The 16,893-nt window shown below is 42.8% G+C and overlaps 1 protein-coding gene across 2 annotated transcripts in view; it reads right to left on the reverse strand.

Annotated features, from left to right (window-relative positions):
• The window catches only part of RYK (receptor like tyrosine kinase), a 105,552-nt gene extending 93,529 nt beyond the window's left edge, over positions 1 to 12,023 (reverse strand). For both annotated transcript variants that reach the window (XM_030329669.1, XM_030329668.1), the window contains exon 1: positions 11,795 to 12,023. In XM_030329669.1, the coding sequence (XP_030185529.1) occupies positions 11,795 to 12,023 (229 nt within the window). The remainder of the gene's footprint in view (positions 1 to 11,794) is intronic.
• Between the last annotated feature and the right edge of the window lie 4,870 nt (positions 12,024 to 16,893).

A 16,893-nucleotide genomic window follows, 5' to 3' on the forward strand; every position in this document is an offset into this window, starting at 1 on the left:
CAGTAGTGGGGAATAATTAGCCTATACTGAGCATTGCTCCTGTCCTATCTAACAAATCCTAAAAGCAAGATCTGGAGGATCAAACTGTTTCCAAGTACTTAACTGAGTCCAGAACAAAACCCAAGAATATTTATAGGAATACAAAAATACTCAGCACCCACCAGAGTAAAATTCCCAATGCCTCCCATCCAATAACTACTTGGCATGCAAAAACAAAACAAAACAAAAGCAAAATAAATAATTAAATAGATAGATGTTAGATAAACTAACTGAAACCAACCCAGAACCAGCAGAGATGTTAGAATTAGTAGAAAAAACATTTAAACAATTATTATAGCTGTACTTCATCGGTCAAAAGTTAAGAAATATGGAAGACATAAAAAGACCCAAATCAAATTTCTAGAAATAAAAACTACAATGCATGTGATTAAAAAAATACACTGGACATGGGGTGCCTGGGTGGCGCAGTCGGTTAAGCGTCCGACTTCAGCCAGGTCACGATCTCATGGTCCGTGAGTTCGAGCCCCGTGTCAGGCTCTGGGCTGATGGCTCAGAGCCTGGAGCCTGTTTCCGATTCTGTGTCTCCCTCTCTCTCTGCCCCTCCCCCGTCATGCTCTGTCTCTCTCTGTCCCAAAAAAAATAAATAAACGTTGAAAAAAAAATACACTGGACAGAATTAATAGAAGCTTAAGCATTTCAGAAGAAAAGATGAGAAATCCTATTTCCCAGCTTTTAACAACTGGAAAAGGCTTCTGCCAGAATCTCTCTCGAATACTTCACATCCTTCAACTGTAGTGCAGACCAACAATCTGCGGAGAGACTGCCACATGTCAAGCCATGGGGTGGCCTTAGTGCAGTATATGGGAAAGACAGAATGTGATGGGTACAATGATACTGATTTGTTTGTACAGAATGTAGAGCTATGGAAGCCAAGATGGGATATACTTAATCCAGAGAGTAGGGTACAAGGAACAGAAACTTGAGAAAATTAGGCAATCTCAAAGAAAAAGTATTAACAACCAATTTATTTAAACTCCCATCCATAAACATAAGTCCAGTCCAACTCCCTTTTTGGATAATAACTCAGCAGACAATGGGAAATGATAAAGAGAATGATGACCCCCATAAGGCATAAGATGGTGAATCTCCTCTAAAAAGAAGTCTGGTTTATTCATTCATCGAACTTTTACTGAACATCTACTACATGCCAGCTATTGTTTAGGTGCTGGGGATATAGAGTGGAATGATATAAAAGGTCTTTAATCAAACAGAATTAACTTTTCTATAGAGGGAGACAAAAACGAGTATTAGATGCTTAAAATAGAATAGGATGATAAGAACAGAGTGGTACTTGGGGTCAAACGTAGGAAAGCAAGGCTGAGGCAGTGACTTTTTTTTTCTTTTGAGACACAGCTCACAAGCAGGGTACAGGCACAGAGGGAGAGAGAGAATCTGAAGCTTAGCGTGGAGCCCCAATGATCCCACGACCCGGGGATCATGACCTGAGCCTAAATCAAGAGTCAGATGCTTAACTGAATGAGCCACCCAGGTGCCCCATAGGCAGTGACATTTTAAGTTGAGATCTGGAAGTCTCCAGCCTTGTGAAGATCTGGGGAAAGTATGTGAGGCAAAGCAACCATAAAAGGCAGACCCTAAGGTGAGAAAGAGCTTTTAGCACCAGAGGAACTAAGAACTAAACACACGGGGGGAGAGGGGGATAAGAGAGGAAAGAGGTGGCAAGCAAGAGTCTTAATATAAACATTGACCTATAAATCAGAAAGATCTGAACAGCCTAGATGCTTGATATTTATGAATTGTTAATTTCTTGGGTGTGATAATGGTTATTATAAATTTTTAGATTCCCTATCTTTTAGAGATACATATTAAAATTTTTTTTATAAAATTATGTTTGAGGGGTGCCTGGGTCAGTTAAGTGTCTGACTCTTGGTTTCAGCTCAGGTCATGATCTCACAGTTCATGGGTTCAAGCCTTATATCTTGGGATTCTCTCTCACTCCCACTCTCTCTACTCCTCCCTTGCTTGCTCTCTCTCTCTCAAAATAAAAAAAATAAACTTAAAAAAAATTAATGTTTGAGTTTCCTTCAAATAATCCAAGTGGGGAATCAGGGAACTAAGAGCAAAGGAGTAGACTGGGGAGTGGAGTGGTATATACCCAAAAAAACTGGCCATGAGTTGATAACTGTTGAAGCTGGATGATTGGTACACAGAGGTTTGTTATACTAGTGTACTTCTGAATGTCTGAACTTTTCCATAATAAATACATTTTTAAAAGCAAATTGATTTAAAATAAATTGGAATTTTGAGGGTGATAAAACTATTCTATACAATACTTTGGTGGATACATGATACTATGCATTTGTCAAAACCCATATAACTACAATAAAGTGAACTTTAACGCATGCAAATTAAAAAAAAAATCATGTAGGAGGTCAAGGAATACCAGGGTGAAATACAGAATATAATATGACCCTTTCCAGAACCAGCTTTTGTGGGACCCAAATGCATCCATAAGCTTTCATCTATAAAGTACAAAGCCCCAAGGTCTAAGTCAGCACAGTATGCAAAATTTAATATGGTTGGGTATCCATCCCTTTGTCTAGGGAAAGGGCTGAAGACTTTCACAAAATAAGGCTGAGAATCCCTGATATTTCTTTTGCCAGCAACTTCTACGTGAAAACTGAATTACTATTGCTTGTAAACTTAATGGTAATATCTCACTGTCATTTGCTTTCCTTGCAAGGAGATTACTACCCAGCCATTACCATAAGCAAATAATAAATACCACCAGTAAATTTTACAACTCTGAAAGAAAGTTGGGACAGGTATCCCTCCTCCCCCCAAAAAAGGAAAGGTGGTCACCGTTTTACAATACCATATTTCATTTCATGCAAAGTGTACCATTATTTTTTTGTGGCACTAAGAAAGAAATAGAACTGTCAATTAACTGAATACTTACCATTGAGTATAAAATGGTTCCAATTTCAGAGATGTCCAAACATGGGAAAACTGTACATCATATAATGAATGAAACATGGCATTCAAAAAGTTCATGAGTTGGGCCCCATCTCAGATCTCCTAAACAAATTGCTCAGGATAGGTCTAGGAATTCATATTTTGTTTGAGTTTCTCAGATGATTCTGGTTAGATAAACACTAAGTAAACTGCTAGCCTTCAGAGGCAGCACAGAAAGAAAGCATGCACTCTGGAGTCACATAGCCCCAGACATCTCTGTGACCTCCAGCAAATTCTGTAATTTCCCAGAGCCTCAGCTTTATCTATTGAAAAAAAAATGTCAATGCCACCACCTACTTTGTATGACTGACTAAAGGAGAACACATGTGAAGTACTTGGTTCACATGTGAACAAGAGGTATACTAAAACACACATATTTATAAAAGAATATATTTATTTATAAACAAGACATAACATTTATTTTATGAACAAACATGGGACCTAGAAACTACTTTTAAGAAATATTCTTGGGAATGCAAGCTGGTGCAGCCACTCTGGAAAACAGTATGGAGGGTCCTCAAAAAACTAAAAATAGAACTACCCTATGACCCAGCAGTTGCACTACTAGGCATTTATCCATGAGATACAGGTGTGCTGTTTCAAAGGGACACATGCACCCCCATGTTTATAGCAGCACTATCAACAATAGCCAAAGTATGGAAAGAGCCTAAATGTCCATCGATGGATGAATGGATAAAGAAAATGTGGTATATATATACAATGGAGTATTACTCGGCAATCAAAAAGAATGAAATCTTGCCATTTGCAACTACATGGATGGAACTGGAGGGTATTATGCTAAGTGAAATTAGTCAGTCGGAGAAAGACAAAAATCATATGACTTCACTCATATGAGGACTTTAAGCGACAGAAGGGATGAACATAAGGGAAGGGAAACAAAAATAATATAAAAACAGGGAAGGGGACAAAACAGAAGAGACTCATAAATATGGAGAACAAACTGAGGGTTACTGGAGGGGTTGTGGGGGGGGGGGATGGGCTAAATGGGTAAGGGGCATTAAGGAACCTACTCCTGAAATCATTGTTTCACTATATGCTAACTAATTTGGATATAAATTTTAAAAAATAAAAAATAAAAAAAAAAAAAGAAGAAATATTCTACCACTCAGCAGTATCACTTGCTGGGCACAATACAAAGAATCATTCACTAAGTATATATTATGTAACTCAGCAATATACACACACATTTGTTTTGGCACATCAGATTTTAAGGGGTCCCACAATAAATCAAAGTTGTTTAATAACATTTTGATCAGAAAATATTGTACTTGATTTGCATCAACAAGGGTAACACAATAAAAGCATACGTTTTTAAGTGTAATTCAATTTCAGAGTAGCCAAAGGCTCTATTTCATGTCCAAGTTTTTGTTTTGTTTTGTTTTGTTTTGTTTTAGTATGTATAACTGGTAAGTTTTGTCACAACACTGGCATAAGTGCATTAAAACCACAAAAGTAATGCTATGGAATTTCTCAATTCAGGGTGCTCAAAGAAATACCCATGTTTCATTTGTTTCTAAAGTGACCCTTAAAATCCAAACAGTATTTTAGGCAGCACCTCCAAAATTGAGTAGTCAACTCAGGATGTGACTCACAGGGGACAGGTTTAGCCATAATTGGATAGAGTTCTCCCACATGTGTAGCATGAAGAAGGGGGGGGGGGGGACTCAAAACCCACAATTGCACAATGTCTCAGCCTAACTCTCCCAATGAAGAACACATGGACTCAAATTAATGCTGCATCGATGCCACCAACCACACCCAAAACACCCAGGTCTAAGAGTTTGCTTCAGGGTGCTAACTCAACTCCAATGACAATCACCCACACCTCCTCAGGTCATGCCAGACCCATCGGTAGGGAGGACACCCTCACTGCCCTCCCTGACCAAGCACTTGGCCTAAGGTTTAAGAGGAAAGAGAGGTGCTGGGAGGAGTGGAACACATGGCTCATCTCATTTTTCTTTCCATCAACCACCTCCCAAAAGAGAAGAGTCCCTCAGTTCAGCACCCCAATTCTGAAACCTTAGCATCCTCTGTGACTCCTCTTTTCTTTAGCCCTCAGGTCTCTCCCCACTACGTGGTTTTCCAAACTCCCTGCAAATTCCTCACCAATCTATCCCACTCCTTCAACTGCCCTAGTTGATCCCTCTTATCACCACAAGGCTGACTCTGTCCCATTTCCCAGATCCAGCTTATCTGTCTCCAAGCCCCTTTTCACTAGAGCCAGTCATCTCTTCTGTAACCCAGCCCTGTTTGTGCACTCTCCTTTCCTAAATTCAGCAGCTCCTCATTACCTACAAGATAAAATTCAAATTCCTAATCCAATCTTAACCTAATTCCCAGCTTTATATTCTCCCTGGCTTTGCCAATTTTTCTCATTTTAGCCATATTAGATTTTTCCTACTTCCTGATTTCACACCCATCTGCTTCTATACATCTATAGCTTTTTCAAGCTATCTTCTCTACCCAGCATGAACCGCTCCTCTTTTCTGCCTAGCAAACCCATCCTGAAGATGAATTTCAAATGCCTCAGTTCCTGGAACACTTTCCCTAAACTCTCTAAGCCTCTCTCCTCTTCCCCTTCTAAAGTCAAAAGTAATCACTCCTACAATATAAAAGTACCCACTCCTCCAATAAAAGTAATCACTTCTTACTTATGTCAATCAGTAGTATAACTCTTATCTCAGTGTTATAGTTATCAATATAAAAGTCTCCCCTACAAAATTCCCAATTCTTCAAGAAAAGGAATTTAGTAATTCTGAATTGCTATTTTCTCCCTCAATATATGGTACTTGGTTGAGCTTCAAAAATTTTGACTGGACTGATTTGGAGAGCACTGATCTCATCTTGTATTAAATAAGATTTTAAATAAGATATGAAATAAATACTGATTTTAAATAAGATATGGACAATGCTTAATTCTTTCAGAGGGTATTTATTTAAAAGAAAAGCAAGTTACCCAAACTGAATTTCTAATTGGTGAAAGGCAGAATCTATTCTTAGAAGACCCCTGACCCTTACAAATCCCTATCACTACCATGACTGCTGCCATAACCAGTTTATACCATACTGCTTACCCCTCAGCATTTTATTCCCAAACCCTTAGCACTGCCCCAGTCACATGCCAGTTTCACAAGTCCTGGATTTCCAGGGAACTGAGTACTATTAGAATTATCAATTAGAGAGAGAACAGGATGCAGATAATAGTCAAGACCACAAACATGTGGCAGCAGGCTTTCAGATTCTACTTCTTGGGTATTTTTGGTTAATCACTGCTCCTCCAGAGCTCACAAGGAGGCAAGATGGATTCTGGATTCAGGCATGACTAAGTCAAGACCTGACCCTCTACCAAAGGGTCCCAAATCAAAGTCCTCAACAGTAAAAATGGGAAAATGGACATGGCAGCCTGTTAAGAAGAGTAAATGAGAGCAATGAAACTAGGCCTGAGGAAACAGGGATGCCACCACATGGAGAGTAAAACCTCCTGAGGCTTTTGGAGTCTCTGTACACGTAGACTTCCATCAGGACTGTATGCCTTACAATCAAGGAAGTGGGTTAGTTACATACTTCTGCCAAGCCTGTTTCCTCATCTATAAAATGGAAATAACAATATATATTTAAAACAGGAATTATCTTTGTGCCTGACAGAGGGAAAAGATTGCTACATGTCAGCAGCAATCTAAAAAGTGTCAACTACTAGTCTTCTAAATATTATTCCAAAAAAAAAAAAAGAAAAAGAAAGAAAAAAAAAAAAAAACCCTGTTATACATCAACAGCTCTTCAATAGTCAAAGCCCAATCCTGGGGCACCTAGGTAGCTCAGTTGGTTAAGCGTCCGACTTTGGCTCAGGTCATGATCTCGCGGCCCGTGAGTTCAAGCCCCACGTCAGGCTCTGTGCTGACAGCTCAGAGCATGGAGCCTGTTTCAGATTCTGTGTCTCCCTCTCTCTCTGACCCTCCCCCATTCATGCTCTGTCTCCCTCTGTCTCAAAAATGAATATACGTTAGAAAAAAAACATTAAAAAAAAAGCCCAATCCTGTCATTTACATATTGTGAAATGACCACTCACCTTTATCCCCATTTCTTCCCCAACTCCCTGAAAGGAAACTAATGAAATCACAAAGACATTAAACCACAAAGACAAACACAAAGGGGAAAAAGACAACAACATATCATAAATTTCAACAAACTTCTTCAGGAGGGGAGCCAGGTGAAGAAGTGGTCACTGCTCCTCAGGACCCCTCAGGCACCAAAGGCCAGCCTGAGGCTCAGGCTTGACAAAGAGGAGCTTCTATAAGGGGTGGGCTCCCAGATCCAGCAGGAGACCTTAAGTTTTTTCTGAAGAAACTGAACCACAGAGGCAGAAGAACAATAAAGAGAAGTCCAAATCTATACCGGGAATGGTGGCACCCTCCATCCCTCCTTAACCAGATAACCCAAACCCGGACAATCAGTGTATTCCCAAACACACCAGAGGCAGGCTATTGGAGATACCTTCTCTGCAGACACTAGTCCCAAGGAGGATGTGAAGGTACTGTTATGTGAGGTAGATGCCCCATAAAAAGTCTACCTATACTCTAAGGGAAGTCGTGAGACCACCAGCACACACACTCTCTCTCCTGATCAACTTTCCAGCATCTCACTCTTAATTGTAGACAGCCAAGGACCACCAGATGTTTGTGATGTACACAAACATAAAAAGAAATGAATAAGCACACTGGAGGAAGCAGAAGAAATATTAAAAACATATTAAACATATAGAAAAAATGAAAATCAAATAGACACGTACCTCAAAGATAAAATATCCATAAAATAAGAATAAAATGGAAACAGAAAATGAAATTAAATGGAAATGAAACCAGAGAACAAAACCCTTCTGAAATTTAAAAACACCACCATTAAAATTTTTTAAATAAAAGCCTAAAAAATTGAGAAGATCCCCTTGCTACTGTCCACATCCAAATACAAAGATGTAAGTAACAGACAACATAAGTTAAGAGTATCTGAAGATCAATTCCAGGATATTCAATAATCAAACCAACACGTGTCTCAAAAAGAAAAAACAAAAAATAAAGGGTAGGAAATTATCAAAGTAATAGACATTCTCGAAAACTGAAAAAATATGAGTCTATAGGCCAAAGGGCCTATAAAATAAAATAGACAACAGGTGAGAAGAAGGACCCACACAAAAACTTACAAAATTTCAGAATGCTGGAGAAAAAGATGCTTACCTTCAATTAAAAAAAAAAAAAGGAAAGAAAAGAAAAGAAAACAAAGAAAAATAAAAGGAATCAGATGGCTCTGGATTTTTCATCAGAAACCGTTAAAGCCAGGGGCACCTGGGTGGCTCAGCTGGTCCACTTCGGCTCAGGTCGTGAGTTCAAGCCTCACATCGGGCTCCACACTGACAGTGACAGCCTGCTTGGGATTCTCTTTCCCTCTCTCTCTGCCCCTTTGCTGCTCGCTCTTGCTCTCGCTCCCTCAAAATAAATAATAAACTTAAAAAAAAAAAAAAAAACCTCTATAAAGCCAGAAACTGTGAAAATGCCATCAAAATTATGGAAAAAAATATTTTCAGCCTACTATTCTAAATTTAGCCTAATCATCTATAAAGCACCTATAAATCATCTAGAAAGTATCTAGCGTAGACACCTTCAGACATGCAAGGCCTCAAATAATTTACCTACCATGGAAGCCACTGAGGGTACCCTTTAGCAAATGAGGCAAACCAAGAAAAAGAAAACAAGTGATCCAGGAAACAGGCTCCAAGGCAGAAGAGAAGGGAACAGAAATCACAGAAAAAAAATAATACTACTGTCCAGACTGGAGCAAGAGAATGGAAGGCTCCTGAGCAAGGGAGCCTCTAAGAGGAAACCAAGTGGAACTGAGGGATGATTTGTGCTACCTGGAAAAAATATCAAAAGGCACTGAACATATTTCTTGGTGTTTGAGGAATGTAGCCATAGATACACGAAAAACTAATCAAAAACTTGAAGGCAATTATTTGCTCCAGGGAAAACAAAAAAACCAGAGAAAAACCCCCACATAATCTGGCATCACTATTTACCTCAGAAGTGAGCAATAAATTTTTATATAATAATGTAATTTCTGATGGTTGGTTTTACTAAAAATTGTTATGTAGCTATATTGAGGGACTGAGAGAGAACAGGGCAAATGATCAATTATGATACTAGAAAGTCAAGTCCCTATTCTACATTAATTTCAAAATATGAAAGTAAAAACCAGGAAAATAAATGAACAGAACTATAACTGGTATGAGATGGTGGCTTCCACTGTAAAATAGGACGTGGAGGATAAAGAGGCTAAGGGTAGAACACTTGTTTTATGTTAAGCCTTTTAGCACTATTTGATTTTTTAACTGTGTGCATATATTAATTGGATTAAAACAACAACCTATTCTCATATCAAGGGCAATTAGTTCAATTTATAAAGCTGTCATTATCAACTTCACTTACAAGTTTTTTATTTGGAATTCCAAACTCATTGTCTTAGATATATTACAAAATGATGGTTAGTTTCCCAAGTCAGCGTTCAGAGGCATTTAACCCATCATGATACAAAAATATGGTACAAACTATTATTTCAAGTAGTCTTAAACACTGTAAGAGTTTCTGTGAGAAACTGCAGTCTGAGAACTCAATATGCCTCGTACAGATCTGAACCCTACCCACTTGTTCTTCTGCCCCCAGGAGCAGCCAAGGGAATACTTTAAAGGTAGAATGGATGAGGGAGATGGACATAGATCTGGCAAGAAGGAGAGTCAGACTCCCGGTAACAAGTCCACTCTATTTGCATTAAAGAAAATACTACTGGAGGTCCCTCTTGCCCCAGAGGTTGGTCAGTGAGGCAATCTTCCCTCCCCTCCTCCCCACAGCCCATTCCTGGGCAGAACCTGGATGCTCATCAGTCGGGTGACAAATACATACACATCATTTCAAGTATTAATTAGCAATGATTTCTTTTCCACCATGCCATAATAAAACCTCTATACAAACAATATCTTCATTACCCTTAATAAAACTTTGTGGCCTATGTCAACATTATGTTTAATTTTTTTTAATGATTATAAATTGTGTGACCTTGAGAAAGTTACTTAAAGCCTCACTTTTCTCAACTCTAAAATGGAAATAATGGTGTCTACTTAACTGGGTCATAAGAAAATTAGAGGAAATGATGTGTGTAAAACATAAAGGGGCAGGTAAATGGCAGGCACTCAATCAATGTTAGCCTCTGGTTGTTCCCTGTCCCTCATCCCCACCTGGCTGGTTTCTAACACGTATTCTTATATATAAACAAAGCCACAAATCATATGCAGTACATGCTTCTACCAAAAACAAAAACAGAAACCTTTAAAACCCATGCATAATGCATTAATTTTTAAAAATAATTATGTGATACGAGTCGATTTATAAGTATTTTTCCTAAATCTTAGTTTTATGTTCCAAGTACTAACCTAATTTGCAGTTTTAATTCATCTCAACTAAATTTAGCTTGTTCAACTAGACTAAAAAGAGGATTAAGAAGGGCAGGACATTACAGAAACTCAGCATTCTTCTTTGATTAAAGACTACAAACCCATATATGTAACAACGTGTAAACAAACCGCTGCAAGCAATACCATTTCAACTTTGAGTCGACCTCAAGAAAGTCTTATAAACTTTAAAAAAAAAGAATAAAACTGACAGATAATGGATGATAAAAAAAAAATCCCCCCCCCCCCACCCATCACACAGACACACCACAAACTCGAGATTAAATGAAGAGGGGGGGAAATGTTATTCTGTGCCGCAACACACAAAAGAAAGTCTAACACACAAAGAAATGTCTAGGTATCTGCAACTACCAAAGACTTCCCATTTGGGGCCATTTCTCTCAGACCTTCCTCTAAGGCTCATTTCCAGAATCCACAAAGTCTCAGCACAAGAACACCATTATTTTTCAAATCAATTCCCCAAACGACAAAGCCAATTACGTACAACAGAACAACCAACTGACCCAAAGCTAAGTTCTCCTTTCCCTACAAGGTATTCAAAGGAGGCCCTGAACAAACAGTCCACAGTCCGACACATCCAAGACAAGAACCAAAAAGATACTGGAGAAGTTAGCAGGTCTGCTACCGGAAGATTCGTTCACCATTTAAAATTAAGCTTTTCGGTCACAAGATTTAGAGACTGCCACTAACGTGTAGTGCCCTTTCTCCCTTCCCCCCTCCCGCCTCATTTAAAAAAAAAAAAAGTATGGTAACAAGAAAGTAAGAGCACAGTATTGTGGTCGTCAAAACCACAGGCAAGAATTTGCAGGTTTGGTCTAAACAAACGTGGACTCGAGGTATCCAAAATCCAGGGCCCCAGAATGACACGCATCAGGAATGGTCAAAGAAACTTGGTGCGGCAGGGAAGAAAAGTTAGGGCGCTTGACTGCGGAATAGGGCCAAAGGCTGAAGGGGCTGTGAGGAGGACGTAACGGGGTGGATCCCAGGTCTTTCGCGGCGGGGCAGCGAGGGCGAAGGGGGTAGGCCGGAAGGCTGACCTGGGGCGGGGGCCGGGCAGGGACCACACCTCCCGGCCAGCGAGGCAGGCAAAGGCGAAGGCCCGGGGACGACCCCGAGTACTGGGACGTGACCTGCTCGCGGTCCCCGGCCCGCGGACTGGGCCGCAGGCAGCCGGAAGCAGCCGGGGTCGGGCCCGACCTGCCCACCCCGGAGCAGGCGGCCCCTACTCACCAATGAGCCGGCGCACCTCGTCCTCGCTCAGGTAGAGGCTCACGCTGGGCCCCGCAGCCGCCGGCGACAGCGCAGGAGGCCGCGGGGCCGGGGCGGCGGCGGCGCCGGGCGCGGGTAGCAGCGGCAGCAGCGCGAATAGGAGCAGCAGCGGCGGCGGCGGGGCCCTCAGGCCGCGGGTCCCGGGGAGGCGGCCCCGGCCCCGCGGCCCCGATCGCGCCGTCCCGCGCATGGCCGCCGCCGCCGCCGCCGCCGCGGAGGAGCTTTGGCTTCCCGCCGCGCCGCCACCACCCACCCCCGGCCCCGAGCCCCTCACAGCCCCGAGCCGGGGGCGGTCGCCCAGCTCATCGCGCCGCCGGCCCGTGGCAGCCGGACGCCGCTTCAGACCGCCGGAGCGCGCCGCCGCCGCCGCCTCCTCGGCAGCATCGTCCACTGTGGAGGGCTGGCCGCGGAGGCGCGCCCGTGCGCGCCGCCGCCGCCCCCCGAGAGCGCGTACGCACGCACACTCCGCTCAGTGCTGGCCGCGGCCGGGCTGTGAGCGCTTTGATTTTCAAGTGCCGCCGTGGGCTCGGGGCATTCTGTGCACCCTCTGAAAGGAGCCTATCCCCACCTTACGTTGTCACCAGCCTGAGGTTTCCTTGCCTGCTGTCTGTAACACCCCCGCTTCCCCATTCCGCCCCGACACAGAGTCCAGACAGGCAAGCAGGCAGGCCCCGGCCTCGTCTGCGGCTGAGTGGGGTCCCAGCTCCAGGGAAACGCTTGATGCGGTCGCTCAGGTTTGCATTAAGAGAAACCTGCTTTTTCTTAGTGAGAAAATGGAGAAAAATGGAAAGCACCTTTTATCCTACCATCGGAGGTAACATCAACATTTCTGTGTCAGTTTCCATGTATAAATATTATATGCTTTTATTCTCCAAAAAGATCCTGCTCAGCAAACTTTAGTAACCTTATTCTTAGACCTTACGAAGTTTTATTTTTCATGATCGTTGTGCGCCCCCGTTATCAACCCTATCTGGGGTTGTTAACCTGTGGTGCGCAGTAGTGTGTGTCTGTTTTTCTCTGCGTGTGCTTGAGCACACACAGAGAAGTGCTCTGTACGTTTCATCGTTTGTTCTAGCGAGACCCTGTCGCCCAAAGAGGTTAAGAATCGGGAATACGCCTCTGCTTTTCGAAAGGCAGCCTAAGCAACCCGTGCTCGGACCTCCAGGTCTCGGGGTGCATTTATGTGAGCACCTACCATCGTGCTCAAACATGCTCCAAGTGCCCCCTCTCTCGGCTGAGAGTTCCAAGCGTCCTAGCCCGGCCGGGTCACCTCGCCCCTGCGGGCAGGTCCAAGCCCCGACCCCCGCCAGCTGCTCGAGGGGCTGGCGGGGTTTCTGAGCGCAGTTGCTGCTCCTGCAGAGAGGCCCTGGGAGGCGGCTATTTTTATCCTCTTGAGGGAAGCGGGGGCGGGGGGGGGGGGGGTCTGATGAGGCGGGAAGTCCTGGAACTTCATTTCTCTCGTTCTGTAGGGAGAGCCGTGGATTCCATTTAGAGATAAGCCAGCCTCGATTTGTCAAGCTTCAGCCCCCTGAGTTGTGCCTGTCATCCTACAGGACGAGGCAGAGAAGAGGGTGAGAGTTGAAGAAACGTGCTCCACCAGACAAGCATAAAAAACACAAAGGTCAGCAAAAATCCTTAGGTTGGAGCAGCCACTGCTACCTATTAGAGAATCAGGGCTCTGTCAAGAAGAGCTTGAGGCTGGAGATGTGCTGTGTGAACAGGGCTCTCAATTCAGAAAGGAGTCATTTTTTTTTTTTTAAAGATGGCATATGCCCTGCATTTTTAAAAATAGTTCACAGTCCCTAAGTGAGGAAGCTCCTGTCTTCAAGGCAATCTCCTCTTAATCAGTGACTTCTTGAAGTAGTCTGTGCTGTAAACAGAGCAGGGCTTGTCAGTCAGGCCTGGCCCTGCTCTGGTTAATGGTGTAACCTCAGGAACATTAAACTCCCCAAGCTTCGGTTTCCTCATTCATAAAACAGGGGTGATAATGCCAGATTCACAGGGCTTTCACAGGATTTAATTGGAGATGTTGAGTAAAACACTGAGACCAACACTGGACTGGGTAAGTGTCACACCCATTATTACTGTTGTTATAATGAATCCCTTCCCTGTAATGACCATTTCCTGAAGAGTTTAATCACCAGTTACCTCCAAACCCTTCAAACCAGAGATCCTCAAAAACTTCATTCAATGCAGCACCATGCCTAGCCCAGAGCTGAGTTCAGTGCATTTGTGAGACATCGTGCTTGGCCTTGAGACACAGGGGGTAAGCAGGTGCTTCCTTGAGGACGTATGATAAGCACATGTTCGTTGCACATTTTCATCAGTGCTGTGAAGAAAAAGTTGGTGGTTCTCAAAGTATGGTTCCCCAGACCAGCAGTACTATCTCACCTAGCAACTTGTAGAAATGTAAATTCTTTGGCCTTACCCCAGACTAATAAGTATCAACTTTGGAGGGAAGGAACACATAGAGAAGTGGTATAAACATGTCATTGTTTGCTCTAGAGTCCCTGTCCCCCAAAGAGCATCACAGGCCCTCCAGGTGATGCTGACCATTCTGTCAAGAAAACCTCAGCTCTACTACCTCTCCTTTGGACTGTTGTACTTGCTGCCTCACTGGCCTCCATGCTTTCTTTCCCCTTCCTCCTTTACCCCTTTAAGTCTGTTCTTAAAGCAGCAGCCAAAACTATCCTATTATATGTAACCAGATCTTGTTGCTACTTGATTCTTAGACTGCTAATGGCTCTCTAATTCATCTGGAATAAAAGACAAAGTCCTTAGAAGCTATCAAGGTAGTTCTCACTCCACCTTCCTCCTTCCCCTTCTGATATTGTGTCCTTCTACTCTCCCTTCCCACCCCCACTCACTTAGCTCCAGCCCCAATGGCTTCTTTGTTGTGCTTCCAATACACCAGACACAATCCTACCTTAGGGCCTTTGCACTGCTATTCCCTGTACCTAGAATGCTCTTCTTTCTGATATTCACGTGGCTTCATCTCTTACCTCTTCAAATTTACACTCAAATTTTTTTTTAATTTTTTTTAATGTTTATTTTAGAGACAGAGTGCGAGGAGGGGAGGGGCAGAGAGAGAGGGAGACACAGAATCTGAAACAGGCTCCAGGCTCTGAACCGTCGGCACAGAGCCCGACGTGGGGCTCAAACCCACAAACCGCAAGATCATGACCTGGGCTGAAGTCGAACACTTAACCGACTGAACCACCCAAGCACCCCTATACTCAAATGTTGACCTCTAAATAAAATTAAAATTGTGACCTTCCCAACACTTTAACTCCTCAGAGAACAAACAAATTCCCACACAACGATCCTCCCAAAAGCCCCATCCTATCCCTAGAGAAGGAATCATCCACCCCTCACCCTCACAATCCTCCACCAAGGTGTGGGTAGTCTTTTGAATTTTCCCATTAAGTCTCAGAGTGAAAATGCTGGGAATCCCTGACCTCAGCTTCCTGAGGTTTCTCTGTCTGGAGGAAATGAAAGCCGAAATCATCACCATACTCTACACACTGCCCTCTTTCTTGGTTTTGCTTGTCACCGTGGTTGACCTTACCCTGCTGCTCCAGGAGACAAATTTCAGAAAGCCTGGAAAATACTATCATCAGGGCTTGTTTTGCTGTTCCTAAAAAAGGCCAGCCATGGGCTTGAGATGCAGCAGGGTGGGTGGATGGGAGCCCTGGGCCAGCAGGAACTGGGCACTGCTGGGTGGGGCCTCCCAGATAATGGAAATGGCTGGGTGTTCATGTATGAGTCTGATGCTCCACTCGAGGATACATGCCTACACACAGAGCCTTGGAAACAACTCCTCACCCTGGCCTTGAGTTCACCCAGCTAGGGAAGGGCTCTAGAAAGGGGTGGCTCTAAGTTTTGGAAACGTCCACTTTATTTGCAAGGAGCAGTTGGGAATGCTGCTCTGTGTACTATAGAGCAGTTTGTTTGTTTGTTTGTTTGTTTAAATGTTTGTTTGTTTCTGAGAGAGAGAGAAGGAGGGACAGAGAGAGGGAGACAGAGGATCCGAAGCAGGTTCTGTGCTGTCAGCACGGAGCCTGATGTAGGGCTCGAACTCACGAGCCACAAGATCATGACCTGAGCCAAAGTCAGATGCAACTGTCCCTGAACCACCCAGGCACCCTGGGCTGATTTGCTTTTTAAACGTTCTCCTTCCACAAGTAATATATTAACCCATTGTGTTGTGAAAGACTTGAGCAGCACAAAAGTTCACAGAGTAAAATATGAACATCTTTCCTGATACAAACCATCATTCCTCTCCCCCTGTTCCCGGTTTGGTGTATGTTCTTATATATAAGCCCTTTCTCCCAATATTTACACACGCATACATGTATATGTGTATGTATTTAGACACACAATTGTGTGTTTATGCATGTTTTCAGTTTTATAGAAATGAAATTGTACAAAAGGTAATGGTCACATGATTTGATATTTTCACTGATCAAAATAAGTTGAGGTCTTGAGGATGCTTGCATGACAGAGCATGCAGAGGCATATCCATGGTGTTCTTTTGGTTGGAATGGACCATGATAGATTTCGTGGTTCTGATAGACCACACATCCTTGCACACATATCTTCGTGCATATTGTATATATTTGGTAGGGTAGATTGTTAGAAGTGGAATTGCTGAATCAAAAGGAGTTACAAATGTTGATGGAATTGACCTCCTTAAAAACTTTACCAGCATACACTTCCTCAGCTGGTCCTAGTTCTTTACCTGGTGGGGGTGACCCAAATCTTCTTTCTTAAAGGGTCTGGCCATCACTAATCTTACCTGGATTGAATTCTCATAGTTTGCCATTAACCTTAATCACAGGGCATGATAAACTAAAAGACCCCCTAACAGATCTCATGTATTCCAGACATATTCTTCTGTCTTCTGGTTTTCATTATTTCCATTGGAAATTTAGTTGTAATTCTAAGTGCCACTTTGACACATTATCTGTCTATTCTCTATAGCTGTTTTAAGATTTTTTTTATGGTATGTGCAGTTTCATTGGGATATATATGAGTGTGGATATCTTTCCATTTACTTT

The sequence above is a fragment of the Lynx canadensis genome, chromosome C2 (assembly GCF_007474595.2).
Source record: "Lynx canadensis isolate LIC74 chromosome C2, mLynCan4.pri.v2, whole genome shotgun sequence".
In the NCBI taxonomy this organism is placed as follows: domain Eukaryota; kingdom Metazoa; phylum Chordata; class Mammalia; order Carnivora; family Felidae; genus Lynx; species Lynx canadensis.